The 15,364-nt window shown below is 54.2% G+C and overlaps 1 protein-coding gene across 1 annotated transcript; it reads right to left on the bottom strand.

Moving 5' to 3' along the window:
• Positions 1-1,122: 1,122 nt before the first annotated feature.
• Positions 1,123-15,039, bottom strand: Cilp (cartilage intermediate layer protein). The gene is made up of 9 exons (XM_004628932.3): positions 14,710-15,039; positions 13,017-13,184; positions 11,006-11,098; positions 9,886-10,155; positions 8,880-9,059; positions 8,189-8,503; positions 7,365-7,473; positions 6,757-6,914; positions 1,123-3,936 (listed from the first exon to the last, which is right to left on the bottom strand). The coding sequence occupies exons 2-9, from the start codon at positions 13,075-13,077 to the stop codon at positions 1,607-1,609; spliced, it is 3,516 nt and encodes a 1,171-aa protein (XP_004628989.2). The 5' UTR covers positions 13,078-13,184; positions 14,710-15,039; the 3' UTR covers positions 1,123-1,606.
• Between the last annotated feature and the right edge of the window lie 325 nt (positions 15,040-15,364).

The following is a 15,364-nucleotide window of genomic DNA, read 5'->3' as shown; positions in this document are numbered from 1 at the left end:
GAAGTGCTGGATTACAGGCAGGCACTGCCACTGTGTCAGGCTGATTTACTAGTTTAGACCAAATACCTTTTCCTAAAACGAAATCCTGCCCATTTGGCCAGTGATCTTACAGCAGGGAGAGGGCCATTGGTTTTTCTCTAGAGAAAAGTTGAGCCTGTTTAGAAGAGCACAAGGAAAGGGAGTGAGCGAGATGGAGAGAGACCAAGGCTCACTGGGGACGAAGGTCAGCCAGCCCAGCTGGAGAAGGCAGGAGGCAGGAGGAAGACGCCAAAGGACCACTTAGCCAGCCTGCCAGAGTCTGGGTCAAGCCATTGTACAAGCTCCACAGTACTGGCAACAAAGACAAGAATCAGGACATATTTTTAGTTTTGCTCAGGAGCCCAGAACATGTTCACGACTCCAGGAATCTCTGCTCTGCCTTGCAAATGGAAAAAATGATCCCTGACAAGTCTTGACTACTGGGGAGTAGGTCTAGCTAGCCAGCCCTGTAAACTCAGAAACGCTGGACCTCACACCACCTTATCGCTGCTCTCGAGGTCCCTGAGCTCACCTGGGCAGTTGGCTCATTTTCATGGTGAAAAGACGGGATGGTGGCTTCAAGATCAAGGTACAGAACGCGCACTTACAGATGTGTGTTCTGGGTGACATTGAGCTTCCAGTAAGAGTGAAAGCAAATATAAAGGAATCGCACCCTTAGCAACCTAGGGGAGCTGTGGGTACAGGGAGATGCTCTTTCCAGATTTTTCTTTTTCAAATTTAGGGAAGGGTCTACAGGGGGTTCAGGGTCTCACTACTAGATCAGACTCATAGTAATCCACCTGTTTACAGCCTCCCAAGAGCTGGGATTACAGGAGCGCACCACCACACCCAGTCTTAATGCCGTCTCAGCACACCCCTGGGGCGGGGCCAGCATGGCAGGCCCGAGGATCGAACCCCCGGCCCCTGCACCTGCTTGCAGGCACTTTAATCCGCTGAGCTATTTGGCTGGCTCCTCCAGATTTGAATTAGCAAATCAGGAACTATGATTACCCTATATTAATACCTTCACTTTAAATGTACACCAAAGTTCCAAATTTCAGCCAGTGAAATAAGTTATTTACATTTCAAGTCAAAATATTGTCATTTATTTCTTTATTTCACCACCATTTCTACGCATCCGCTGTGATGAGTCCTTGCTTACATCCCATGGAGCAAGACCAAGAACTACAATTCATATCGCTTATTTCATCTTCAACATCAGATTATCATTATTACAGAGGTGAGCAAAACCATGCCAAAGGGTCGGGAATTACACTCGCATTCGTGGTACTAAATGCAGAACACAGCTGTGGAATCTTACCACTAGCCAATTTCTTGTGTTTCTTCTCTGGAAAAAAAAAAAAAATCATGAAAGGGCTTTATTTGGTTATTTGGGGGGCTATGTGCCAATGGGTATCCTGGGACAAAGACAAAAAAGAAACAAACAAGCAAACTGCACCAAAACAGATGTGTTTAAATTAACCGCGTGACAGCGCGTGCTTCAGTCCCGCTGTCACAGGAGGTGGGCAGAAGTGTGAAGAGCCACAGACTCAGCGGCTCAGAGGCTGTTGAGCAACCCCAGGAAGTCTCAGCGAGGTGTGTCCTCCCTGCCAGCGCGGCCCCCCCTGCTTGCCCGCTGCTGCCGCCTGGAGGGTGCCCTTCCTCGCTGGGCCCCTGCGGCAGGGACCCTGGCCGGGGAGCTTTGGAGATACTGAAAGGCACTCTGGCGGCCCACCTGCCTCTCTGCGCAGTTAAAGGTGAGGGCCACACCCACGTTGCTCTTCATAATTCTGGAAGAGCCATCAGAAGTGCCGTCAAAGCACCGGCCAAGAGCGATCTCCTTAGCCACGCGGGGGTCCTGGTCTGTGACAGTGTAGATGCCATAGTTGTGACCCAGCGGGTCCAGTGGGGCCAGCATGGTGTACTCGCTGGTGTCATTGTTGACCGCCAGTGGGAGGTGGTTGACCAGATACTCATGCAGCATGGAGTTCACGCTGGCTCGGTGGCAGCTGCCCTGGGGGATGACCTTCACCAGGGTGCGGTCCACGCGGTCCTGGTCGTAGAGCATCCCGCTGCACTTGAACTCCAGGCACGCGGCGGAGACGTTGGGCTGGTCCCTGTCCCGAGTGCTCTTCACGTCCCGGATTCCATAGAGCTTCCCCACTGTCCGCCGGTGGGTGCCCCCCATGTTCCGGGATCGCACGTTCACCTCCAGTGGCCCCACGATCTTCACTTTGATGTAGCAGGCCCTGAACTCCATCGGCTTGGGCCACCACGTCAGGTAATCTTCAGTCCAGCTCATGGGGTCATCTTCGTTGAAAGGAACCGTGTTGTAGTCATACCGATCGCCCTCGATTTGGTAGAACCGGAAGTGGGCTGCACTGGGCGGCGCCTCCTCGCAGGCCCGGAGGTTCTCGAAGGCGTAGATGGGCCCGTTGCTCTCCTCAGCAGAGTTGGGCCTCGGCTTGGCCATGCGGATCTGGAAGGCTGTCTTTTTAACCCGCGGGTCCTCGTGGTCTGTGCGACGGTACTTGAGCTTGCTGAGGTAGGGCTGAGGGACGCCGATCGCGTTGGGGTTGAATTTAGGAGAAGACTCCACTGCTTGCAGTTCCTCCCCACCCAGGCTTGCCAGGACGTAGGCGGAATAGGCATCGGGGGCCTGGTCGTCGCAGAAGGCAGGCACACAAGCCCCATTGGGGCCCGTGAGGACACTGTCAAAGCGGCCCCAGGCCCGAGGGTTGGACGAGAAGCCAGTTCTGGGCTCCAGGTTGATCACGGAGACCACGACGCCCTGGATTTGCTCGCTGGGCAGGAACCTCTCGCTCCGGTAGGCCCTTACCTTGATAAAGCACCGCCTGCTTTCGGGGACATCCAGATTGAAGAGCCTCCGCTCTCGGATCTCCATGTTGCCCACCAGGAAGGTTCTGTCTTCCCTTTTGTTCCTCCTTTGGCTTTCAAATTTGAAATCGCCCTCTTCCTCCCACAGCCCCGTGTCTGGGTTGAGGGACCAGAGTTTCATGGCAGGCACGTGCTCCGGCATCTTGACCTGGGTGGAGTCCAGGTGGACCTTGACCTTGCCAGCATTCAGAGGCTCTGAGGTGGCCTCCCCTGTGAAGTCCACAGAGAACATGCCGTAAGTCCGCAGGGGGAAGGTGTCTCCCTCGTCGTTGATGAAGCTCAGGTCGCTCTGGGTGGCTGGGGCTGTGGCAATATCTCGGGGATCCAGGAAGGTCACGCTGGCCTTCACTTTTCCCACGTAGGGCTCTCCATTCTGCCTGTAGAAACTCCTGGAGGGGATCTCCAGTTCAGCCACCGGGTCTTCGCCAGCCACCTCTCCCAGGGGGATGATGTTGGTCTCCACAGCATCCAGAGTGATGGGCTCCTTGCGCCGCAGCACCTTGATTTCGTGGAACACCGCGCTCCCCTTCCTGTTGAAGGGCAGCACCTTGGTGGTGTTGACGAACTTCTGTAGCCTGTCCACGAAGGTGAGCACCAGCCTCTCGGTGTCCTGGGGGACGTGGAGGGTGAAAGTGCCCTTGTAGCCAGTCATGCTCACACGGTTGTCCCCCATGTACACGTGACCGAAGCGCATGGGCTCCCCGGTGTCTGCGGCGCTCACGCGGCCCCGCACGATGCTCCGCGTCTCTGTACACCGCTGGCAGCCACACTCCTTAGCCACCTTGGTGGGCAGCGTGTACCCGTTGCACTGGATCTCCCTCTCCTCCGTTTTGGTGATGCCACAGCAGTTCTCCACGGCATCCCGGCACCTGATCCCTTTATCCTGCTGCCCTGCGCAGGTCTTAACAGGACAGCGGCCCACGTCATAGTAGAAGGAGTTGGTGGCATTCTGGAAGCAGTCGTGGGGCAGCCGGATAAGGTAGCTCTCAGGGGTTGGGTTGCAAGGACTCTCACCAGGAGCTGAGGAACAAATGGTGTGGATGTTAGGATGCAAGTTCACAGCCTGTGTCCTCAATGCCACCTCTCTGCAGTGTCCAAGGGACGTGCGTATCTGTGACCTTGCTTCTCACAGAGCCCTGGGAGAGATAGGGCGGCTGTGATCAATCCCACCTGACATGTGGGGAAAGAGACGAGGTGCGGAGGACCAGGAGATAATAATTCTCGATGAGGGGATCTGAAAATGCGAAAGCAATTTTTGGTTATCACCAAAATCTGAAGTGTCCAGGCACACAGGCGCTGAGTGAGTGCCACTGGATGCTTTACGCCGGCAATGCCTGGCTCTGATCCACTGGAAGAACTGTCCAGCATCTTGTATGATTTTCATACACCCCGTGGAACATACACATGGAGTGGGTGAAAAAACTCTTCAAAATGATTATAGCCTGGTATTTGTTATATAGCCTTACCATATACTGAATGTTTTAAGAATAATGCCATCATGTGAATCAATCTAAGACAGCACTTTGTTTAGCCTGGAACAGTACCAAGACTTATTCTCTCATTTCAGACCTATTAACTCGACCCAGTGTGTATAGCTGTCACATTTGTGATTACTCCAGATCCAAGGGCAAATCGCCTGACTTCTTGGTTAATCCGTGCCATTGTGCCGACACATTCAGATACTGCAACAATACTTTTTGTATTAAAGTATGTCTCATGGGTCAGGAAGATAGCTCAGTGGTCTAAGCACCTGCCTAGTAAGTGCAGGACCTGGGTTTGATGCCTGGTCCCTCATGTGCCACTGTGCCAGCCACAGAAACTGGGCGTGGTGGTGCACACCTGTAATCCCAGTGCTGGGGAGGCTGAGACAGGAGGATCACTACAAGTCTGAGCTGTGTAGCAAGAGCCTGTACCAAATAAATAAATAAATAAATAAATAAATAAATAGATGATTTTTAAAAATTAAAATGTGTCTCCCTCTGTCTCATTTGTTTTATGAAACAGGGTCTTGCTATGTAATCCAGGCTGGCCTTGAACTCACTGTACAGTCTAGGCTGGTCCTTGATCTTACGACAATCTTCCTAATCAGCCTCCTGAATTACAGGTACATGCCACCATTCCTAGCCTTATTTATCCTTTCTGTTATAGTTAGGACCATATACTTATAGATTTAGAAATTCTATGTAGTTACTATCTGTAAGTTGAACTTTGGAAATTTTTTTTTTAAACCGCTAATGCTAGCGAGGTATGGTGGCGTACCTGCAATCCCAGCACTCAGGAGGCTGAAGCAGGAGGACAGCAAGTTTGAGACGAGGCTGGACCACACTCTGAGTTAAAACCTGATCTAATCTATGCAAAGAGATCTGTTTCAAAAAAAAAGAACCAAAAAAACAAAAAAACAGGGGCCGGGGAGATGGCTCAGTGGAACAGGTGCTTCCCTGGCAAGCGCAAGGGCCTGAGTTCAAGCCCCGGTTCTGCCAAAACAAAAATGGGGGGGGCATAGAGATGGCTCAGTGGAATAAGTGCTTCCCTGGCAAGCACAAGGGCCTGAGTTCAATTCCTGGTTCCACCAAAAAAAAAAAAAAAAAAAAAAAGTCACCCCACCCACCAGGGGTTCGCTGGTGTGAGGGTGGGATCTGCACCCGGGAGCCCCACGTGTCCTCTGCTCACATCCAGTCTCTCTTGTCTATTCTGTGGATTGTTGGCTCAAATGTCTAGAAGCCTGTGTAATAATATCCCAGGGCTCTTGCAATAATACTTGCCTCCTCAGTTTTTGTTGTGTTTTGTTTAGGCCAATTACTAAGAGCAATCACACCCTCTTTTCCCCTCACGTTCCAAGGACTGCTTTCCAGCAGGCCTGTGGTGGCCTCACATCTCTTCTTCTCCAGTTCTCTTCTGGAAGCCAGTTATAATCAGCTCACCTTTTCTGTTTGTTTTATGCGTCTGTGTGTTGTTCCGTTTTGTTGGGGGCAGGGGGTCAGCTAAAGGGGATTGAACCCAAAGCCTTGAGCCACATCCCCAGTCCATTTTTAAACTTTTGACAGATAGTCTTGTTGAATTGCCAAACTGTCCAGGTTGCACTCAAACTTTTAGTCTTGGATCCTCCTGCCTCAGCCTCCCAAGTGTTGTAATTATAAGGCTGTGTCATCAAACCTGACTAGGTTGCCCTTTGTTTGGTTGGTTTTTGTCAAGACAGGGTTTCACCATGCAGTTTAGGCTGGCCTTGAGCCCTCCATGTAGCCAGGCTGGCCTTCCACTGCAGCCATCCTCCTTGCCTCAGCCTCTCGAGTGCTGGGATTACAGGTTTGTGTCACCATGCCCAGCGAGGTCCCCCTTTATTATGAAGTCCTCGGGCTCCCCACTTCTGTGCTGCACTTAGTACGCAGCGGCACCTCAGCCCGGAACAGCTCCACAGCTCCTGCCCACTCGTTGAGACCAGAGGTTTGCAACTTCAGCTGTAAAGTAGAATCACCCAGGCATCTTGTAAACTATGCAAATCTAGGGCACGTCCCAGATTAAATCAGACACTCTCAGGGGAAGGCAGAGGCATCAGTATTTTTTGAAACTATCAGTAGATGGTGCCAAAGGGCAGCTCTGTCTCTAATCCCTCAGAATCCGCGGCCCCTTTTCTCTTATCGTAGCTACATTTTCCCGCTCCGTCTATTTACATTTCCTCACCCCTCCTCAAATGGTGACTCTGTGACAGCAAGATTCAGGGCTCCACCACCTCAGGGTCCCAGCGAAGCCCAAGTGTTTGCTGGCCAGGTATGATCCTCCAGCTGCTCTGCCAGCCCCCTGTACTGCACACCGGAGACCCCCAGGGAAGCCACAGAGGCTCACCTACGACCATCAGCTGGGCGACCCGAGACTTGATGGCTCCCGCATCGCTCTGCGCCTTACAGAAGTACTCTCCAGCCTGCTCAGGCCGCACGTTCCTCAGCACCAGCTTGCCCTCCGGCTTGTAGAGAGAGGGATCCAGCAGCGTGTCATTGTGATACCTGCAAGGCACAGAGAAGGGGAGGAGGAGCCTGAGGGGCAGTGGGCAGAGCCTGATGCCCTCCTGTTCCTGCCAACATCATCTTGGACTTGGATCTGCCCGGGACTAGGGGCCTTGGTCTAAGTCCCAGCACCCCTACTTAGAAGGCTGCAGATCCTTGAACCCCAACACTTCTGCTTTTGCTTCCGGGTCTATAAAATAGCACCCATGGGCTCCAGCTGACCACATGGTTGTTGGGGTTGTAATACAAGAGGGGGTTGTACAAGGTAATGGGTCAGCCAACTCCGAGGGTAAAGGGGCCTCAGTGATAGCCCGGGGAGCTTCCGCCCCACTGGTTCTGCATGGACACTGGGGCTCTGGGCCTGGCTTAGTGCCATCCTCCTGGTGGTGCCTGCAGAAGGCTCTGGCTTCCCAGAAGAGGGGCAGGTGGGGCAGCTGGCAGAACACGTACCAGAAATATTTGTCTGGGCTTGGCTTCCCCGTGGCCTTGCAGCACAGGGCCACGCTCTGCCCGGTGAGTCGTGCCTTGGTCTGTGGGTTCATCACAATGTATGGAGTCTCTGGGACACCAGATGAGAAACAGCATTTGGTTTTTTCCTTTGGGATGGGTTCTTGATGTTATTTGAATCTTGTGGCTCCCAACCCCCCACCCCACCCCTCTCTACAGCTCCTGCTACCCATGGGACTCAGTCCACAGTGGAGTCCCCCTTCCACCCGCTCAGCCTGGGACCCCAGCGACCTTGTACCAGCCGTGGTACCTGAGCACTACAACAGGGATAGAGCTAGCTGTTTTGAATAGTGAGATGCTGGCATTCTGCCGTCCTTGGTAACGTTTTTTCCCTGTGATTCTGTACCATTTTTGAGCTCATCAATCTCCTCTAAGATCGCCAATATCTAGAGAAAACATACTGTGCTGAGTATGTACAGCAAGTGCAAAGGCCCTGAGGCAGGAGTGTGTGTACTCGAGGAACTGGTAGGAAGCCTTTTGGCTGGAGAGGAGTGACTCCATATGGGAGAAGCAATAAGAAAAGAAATCAGCGGGGCGTGACGGCACCCGCCCTTAACCCCAGCATCTGGAGGCCAAGGCAGGAGGATCACTGCAAGTTTGAAGGCCAGCCTGGACCATAGTGAAACCCCATCTCAGAAAAGACATGAAAAGAAAGAGAAACAAGGGAGGGCCAGATGACTGAGGCCTGGGAGCCACACTAAAGACTTGGGGCTTCACTCCAGCTGAGGCAGGAAACCAGCCCTTAGCGCCCAGAAGGCTCTCCATACCTGCCCTGTTGAACTCCGAGTTGATGGTGGCTGACTTCAGGCTGGTCCTAGGCATTGTGAGCACAATGGGGGCAAACTTGGCCTTTGTGATCTTCAGCTTGCTTTTGCCGTCAGGGCACAAGCCGGGGACTCGGAACTTGCCACTACTGTCTGTCTTGGTCAGCATCTTCGGCTCCTTGGTCAGCAGGTAGACGGTGGCCCCCGAGGCTGGCTCGCCGCCAGGAAGGGAGACGACTCCGTGGAGCATGAAGTCCTCACACATGCAGGCGTCACACTCGGCATTCGCCTGGCCCATGGGACAGGGCAGGTCACAGGCTGCGATGCAGGGAGCCACATCAGAAGCTGTGTATGGATCCCAGTGCACCTTCCCTACACCCCAGCTATAGACTCACAGGGACTTCCCTTTTCCCTTTGTCACTCTTCATTATGGACCTGCTGGGCTAACTCTGGCTCATCCTCTCGAGCTGAGCCCAGAACCCCTCCTCTAGAGAGCCTTCCTAGATTTCTCCAAGCTATGATCGCCGCACTGCCGTGTGTTCCCAACCGTATCCTATGGTCCCATCAGAGGACACGGTAGAGACTCAGTAAATACTTGGGGAGTGCATGAAGGAACCCATCGCAGACTGTCTCTCACTACCCTTCTTCAACCTAACCCACCATACCAGGTCTGGCACCAGAGGGAAGGGGATACCTGTACAGTCCTGGCTCACACAGAGCCGTCCCTCCTCGGTGGCCTCACTGCACAGTGACACCATCTCTGCCAGGCAGCTGCGCGAGCGGGTCTGGACCCCTGTATGACCACAGGGAGCCGAACACTTGCTCCAGGGAGACCAGGGACCCCAAATGCGCTCTTTGTCCTGGCGTAGGGACCCTGCAAAATGAGATCAGAGACAGTCTAACCTCTTCTCTCTCCAAGTAGCCCTGAGAGGGCTTGTTGCCAAGCTCTGGGGTTTGATTCACTGTCCTAGGATATGCAGGGACAGTACCAGCTTCCTTCTTCTAGAGATTGGGGCCTATGGTGGCTTGGGCTACAGCTACCTCTGCCCACCCACTTTCCGCTGGTCTTTGGCCAAAGACCAGCCTGAGCCCCCACACCACACGACCTCTCTGGGTAACTAGGCCTGCAGCAGGAGGCCGTGAGAACCCCAAAGAAGAGGGCACATATCCATAGGAGTGGGCCTGCAGCTGGCGCCCAACATCTGAATTATCCAGGGCAGGGAGAGCAGGGCAGGGCAAGATGTGAAGGACATAGACTCTGCAAACAAGGACAGGATGCGGCCCCTGGCACTGCACGCAGCTGCAGCATCTTAAGATGTTATCCGGCTTCCTAGCGGTCGTGCAGTGGCCAAGAGGGCAGTGGTGCCAAGGCTAGTGGGAAAGGAGGAACAGGAGTAGTATCTAGTATGTAATAACAGTAACAGGAACCAGCACTTTGTGAACTGGGGCTGCATGCCCCCCCCCCACTCATGATCTCACTGACTCCTCATCAATCTTCATGGGATTTACTGTTAGCCCTACTGCCCAGGTGAGAAACTGAGCCTAAGGGCACTGCAGAAAACTTGCCTAGGGATCACAGTCCCCCCTGCGAGGCTCAGGATTCGAACTCCTGTAGTTGCCCTATGCTGCATAGTAGGACAGGCTGATGGAGGGACCCATCCATCACCAGGGCGCTCCTGGGAGTTTCCAGTAGGACTCACCCAGCGGGCAGAGGAAGCGCACTGTGTAGTTGGAGCAGTTCCTGCCAGGCCGCTGCTCCCGGTTGAGGCACCAGAAGCCCTCCCGGGCACTGCTGTGGACCACCTGGCCAGTGCTGCCCACGGGCATCCAGTCGGTGGTCCTGGCCTCGAGCCACAGGGGCTGGGCGCACACACGTTCTCCGTAGTAGAAGCGAATGGCATCCAGCCTCTCAAAGTCACCCTGCCCGCCAGGGTGGTCAATGTTGAACCAGGCTGTCCACTCCCCGGGACCTGAAGGACAGGGCAGGTTGGGGAGCAGCCACTGCTGGGCACCAAGTGAGCTCAGTTCTTCTTGCGCAGGCCTGGAAGTCTTCCCTGGCACCACACACCTGGCTGTCTCAGGCCCTGTCAGGCTTATGTCCTCGGTATCGCTGCAACCCTCCCTCGGACTGGAGGGAGCCTCGCCAGTAGCTCCTTGCCTGGCCTCTGTGCTCCAGGGCTGCCCTTTCCTCCACGCCCCGCCTCCCCAGCCCTGCAGCCTGGTGAGATATCTCCATGTGGCTTGGACCACACACATACTACCCTCCACTCCAGAATCCTTTAGTGGCTCGGTGTGGTGATGCACACGACAGTCCTGGTGCTGCCCACCAGGTGTCTGGGAGGCTGAGACAGGAAGATCACAAGTTTGAGCCTAGTCGGGGCAATTCAGCGGCTTAATGAGACCTTGATGCAACATTTATAAAATAAAGAAGATTGGGGACGTAACAGTGCAAAGGCCACAGTCAATCCTCAGCACCTCAAAACAAACACAAAAGATATCCCTTTGCAAGGCAGCGGGGTGCTGGTGACTTGACCCCCACTATCTCTCCATACTCATCTCCCTCTTTCCTCCCTGCCAGCCTGGGCCGCAGCCCCAGCTCTGCAGCATTCCTGGAAGACACCAGCCTGCTGCTTCTTGACTCTTGACAGTCTAACCTCCTCCCTCTCAAAGTGGCCCTGAGAGGGCCGTCCTATACTGTACCTTTCTGCCAGAAAGCAGTTTCCATGAGGCCTTGACACCACGTTCGGATTTCAGGGATCCCTTTAATGAGCTTGGTAAAACCCCAGCCCTCCTGGCCCTCCCCACCCAGCCACAACTCACTGTCCTGGGCATCAGCAGGCTTAGCAAGGGTGCCAGGGGTCCTCTTCCCGGGCTGGACTCTTCTCACTGCCTGGCTGAGCACTGTCTGCCTCCCTGAGGGCCAGGAGAAGTTGATCAAGGAACGAGGATTAGCCAGGAACCCCCCAAAGTGCAGGAAAGCAGCATGGCATGCTGGATGGAACATGGGCTCTGGCCATGGGTTCTAATCCCCACTCTGCCACTTACTGCTGCGCAACCTCAGAAAGGCTGTATTTCTTGTTTTCCCATAAAACAGGGATCCATTAAAAAAAAAAAAATCACAGTGACATAAAGTTGGGTCCACTGTTGGGGGGCAATAAGCAGTATAGAGAGGGAACTGGAGTGGGGTGCATGCTTGCTGAACAGGGTGCACACTCTTGTTCTAGAAATGGAGTTTAGGGGCTCAGTGGTAGAGCTCAGGTCTCTTGTGTACAAGGCCCTGGGTTTAATCCCAGCACCACAAAAAAATAGAAATGGAGCTTAAATAGGCTGGTCCTCCCCTTCTTGACAAGACAGAGCTGTGAGTGAAACAGAGACACTAACTGCCACCACACAGGGCCGTTTTGGCAAGAGCATTCCATGAGATAAACATGAGCACGCCTGGAGTCAATGAAGATGAGAGTACAGTGACCTCAGCCAAGCCACTTAGCCCATCTGGCCCCAGGTTCTCTCGTCATAAATTGAGGACACAGCCTGGCCTTACAGGATTGCAGGGATTACAAAGGCTCATTCATAAATGCCACTTAACCACAGCTCCCATAGAAGTACTAGCGACTCCTATTAGCTGAACGCCTGGCACGTAAACATCCCTCCCCCTTCCCTTGGCAGTTGGACAGAAAAGAACCGGTGGGTCTCGGGCCTCAGAGTTAGCCTGGGGATAAGCCCAGGGTCCCGGGGCCAAGAGCACTTCAGCCCTGCTGCACTAGCGCGGGTGTGGCTGGGTGTGAAGCGGAAGGACGGGGGGAAGGACGGGGTGCAGAGGTCCCAGAACGTCTTGAAAGGCAATTAACTCCCAGGCGAGGAGCCAAATCAGAATTCTCTGAGCTGCTTAATTGGGGTGATGGGAGCTCTTTTAATCAAGCTAATCTGATTTCCCCTCAGATGGCTGAATGTTAATCATCTTCACAAACAGCAGCTGTCGGTAGCACCAGCTCCGCGGGAGGTGGTGGGAGCAGCCTTTGTTCCCGCATCTGCACGCACAAAGCCTGCCTGGGTCCCCCCCACATCCCTGGGCCTTATCTGAATTTGAGGCTGGGAATCAGAAGAGGAAGGAAAGGTGGGAGAGTTGCCTGGGATGCCTCCTCAGGCAGCAAATTCTCTATCCCTGTACTTTGCGGAGTTCACCAGAGATAGGGTCAGAAGGCGGAGGAAACCAGAGGGTTTCTGGGTGTCTGTGAAATTTGGTCCAAACAAAACAGCTTTAGCCCCGAAGGAGCCTTGTAAAACTAAAAACAGATCAAACCCCAATCTGCTGCCAACCCCTCGGTGATCCCCCATGACTCCTGTTGCTTTGTCTGCCCCAAACCTCAGAGCTAAATTTAGCACCCAGGGGAAGAACTCCTCCTATCTCTTCTCATCCTCTTGAATGACTGTTCGTGCCTGTGCTGCTTTAAAGGTTCTGCTCTCAGATTTAATATTGGGATCTATCTGCTGAGTATGGTGGGGCCCACCAATAGCCCCAGTGTCATGGAGAACTGAGGCAGGAGGGTGGCAAGTTCGAGACCAACCTGGGCAGTTTATCAAGTGAGTGAGACCTTGTTTTAAATTTTTAAAAGAGACAGGGATTTCAAAAGCTCAGTGCAAAGGCCCCAGGTTTCATCCCAAGCCTCAGGGGGAAAAAGAATTGGGGACTATCTGAAATAAATCTATAAAACAGCATCAGGTCTTAAGGTCATTGCTGTCTTAATGCAGATGCACAGATGGCTCCCAGACCAGATGCGACTTCGCTATGGCGCATGGCAACTTTGGGAGGCAGCAGATACTCAGGCTGTACCTGACACAGAGGTGACTTGCAAGACCAAGAAGGACAGCAGCCAAGTCTCGATCCCCTTCATCTTTCCCTTAGCCCTGTGGGAACGTGGCAGGAGAGGGTGGGAGGGTTTCACCAAGCCCTCTTGCCTCCGGGATGTGGCGTCTTGGGAGGTTTCTCGGATCGAGTGACCTACAAAGAAACCAAGTTTGTCAGACCCCACATTTCTAAGTCAGCCTTCATGGCTGGATCAGACGTATTTCTTGACCTGTCAAGGATGGAAGGGGTGAACAGGACGAATTCTTGCAAGCGTGATATCTGCTTGAGTTGTAGGGCTGAGCAGCTCGGGAGATGTGGACGCTCCGGATCTGAGTTCACACAAGGCTGACCCAGGGTCCTGCCTGGAGCACAGGGGAGGTGGGAAGTGAAGAGGCTCCTTGCCAGTGAACAGCGGCTGGCCGGGGCTCACTCAGTAGCTTCATAACAAGACGTAGGCTTAGGAGCTTTTGGCTTGCCAACCCTTGGTGGGGCTCACACTCTTATGAGGGGGCTGCGTGTTAAGGCCGCGAGGGCCTGTGCCACCTCCAGTGGCCCCTCCTAGGCAGGCAGGCTGGAGGTACAGAGGGCTCAGATGCACCACCTCCAAGAATACATTCCCAGATGTGCACGGGCTGCAGCTGGAACACATTTTGCCTGCTTATTTGGGGCCTGACTGGAAGTTCCCCAGCCAGAAGCCAATTGAGGAACAGCAGAGGGGTGGCAGTATGAGAGGCCAGGGCTCCCCGGTACCTGGTGAGCACGGGTAGGGGCTGCAGGGTGTGGCGAGGAAGGCAGGCCTGGGCACAGATTAAAGAACTATAGGGGGAAAAAAAAGAACCATAGGGGGTGGAGCCCAGGCTCTTGCTCCACAGGACATTTTTCTGTCTCCCCAGAGTTCTGGCCAGCCCAGAATCTGGACAGTTCCTAGAGATGTAAAAACCGGTTCCCTTCAATCCCCAAAGTCTGTAATATGGCAGGAAAAGGAAATTTTCTCCTCTCTGGGAAAAAAAAAAAAAAAAAAAAGATCCAGAAACTCTTGGATGTCCCAGGGGAGGGAACAAACAGTTCCACATTGCTGACCATCTAGACCTAAAACCATGAACCCCCCATCCCCTCTCAGTCCAGGGAACAGAGTCACCCTGAGGTCGCATCTCCAGTGAGAGCAGGACTCATCTCCAGCCCTGGGCTCCGAGCAGCAGGGGCTGAGCGGTCCAAGGGGTCCCACAGCCCTCAGCGGGACACTGTTCCCGGGCTGTTGGAGAGGCTGAAGTGGCCTGGGGCACCTTGTGGAAAAACCATTTCCCATCTGGCCGCCTGTGGAGGTTTCTTAGCCCCCCACGGTGCCGCAGTGTACGTCTGATGCTCACGCTCCCAAGCCACACTCCTCTGAGCTCTTGGGCTGTGACTGCTGACTGCTGACCGGGCCACAGGGAGAAGGCAGGGTGCCTGTAGGTACAGAGACCCAGAGTAGAGCTACCTGTGGGCCTCAGATGAGGGAGGGAGAGGACTTAGGCAAAAGAGAGAACTCCAAAGCAGAAAACGGAGTCTCTTTTCTGGAGGATGAGGGGTCAGCCAAAAAAAAAAAAAAAAGACATGAGGTGGTCAGGGGAGAGCAGGAACAGCTAAGCCAGGCAGTGGGGTGCAAGGATGGGGTGAGGGGCCTGGGAGTAGCGCTCACCAATCCTGAGCCGGTCTCCTTCGCTGGGGGTCTGAGTCCTCACTACTGCCGCAGTCCAGCCACGAGCCTTATATAGCCCAGCTGGTGGCTCAGCCTGTGGCAGGCAGCCACGGGAAGCAGCGTCGAAACCAGATCTGAGTCTGAGCCTTCCTCCCCTCCCCACATCCCTGCAGCTCGGGACTGCACATCCGGATCCTCAGGGGGAGATGCCATGGGGCCTGCAGATGGCCCAGGCGGGCAGCTGCCCAGGGCTCTGCTGGTCAGGGCAGAGACAGGGGTCGGCTGTGGGCTGGGTACCGGGAGCAGCCCTGGGAAAGGGCCAAGAGGAATTCTCCATCCGGGCAGCATTTCAGGGCCTTCAGCATGGTGTGCTCTTGCCTAAGTGCTGCTTGCTGATCCTCGCATTCCCTGGCCCCGACCCACCCATGCAGGAAAGGACTTGGCTGCTCTCAGCACATACCCAAGCTCCCCGAGACGCACAGGCCTCTTTGCTGGGTGTGTCTGTCTCAGCTAGACAGCTGCTCAGCCTCCCTGGCCTCCCACGGAGCATGGAGCACGGGGGAACCTCAGGAAGAGAAGGGATAAAGGAACTGTGGGGTCCAGGCTGTCACCTGGGGAGAAGAGCTCTACTTTGCCCCTCCCCACTTCCATCCGG

This window comes from Octodon degus, unplaced genomic scaffold (genome assembly GCF_000260255.1).
Source record: "Octodon degus isolate 3935 unplaced genomic scaffold, OctDeg1.0 scaffold00026, whole genome shotgun sequence".
Lineage (NCBI taxonomy): Eukaryota > Metazoa > Chordata > Mammalia > Rodentia > Octodontidae > Octodon > Octodon degus.
This window is presented reverse-complemented; position numbering and strand designations above follow the sequence as displayed.

Excerpts from the sequence above, each read along its gene's own strand:
- Cilp (XM_004628932.3), bottom strand. The coding sequence starts at position 13,077 with ATGAAGGGGATCGAGACTTGGCTGCTGTCCTTCTTGGTCTTGCAAGTC. Across the intron at positions 11,099-13,016 it reads GCAAGTCACCTCTGTGTCAG|GGAGGCAGACAGTGCTCAGC; the intron begins GTACAGCCTGAG and ends CCTGGCCCTCAG. Across the intron at positions 6,915-7,364 it reads AGCCCAGACAAATATTTCTG|GTATCACAATGACACGCTGC; the intron begins GTACGTGTTCTG and ends TGTGCCTTGCAG.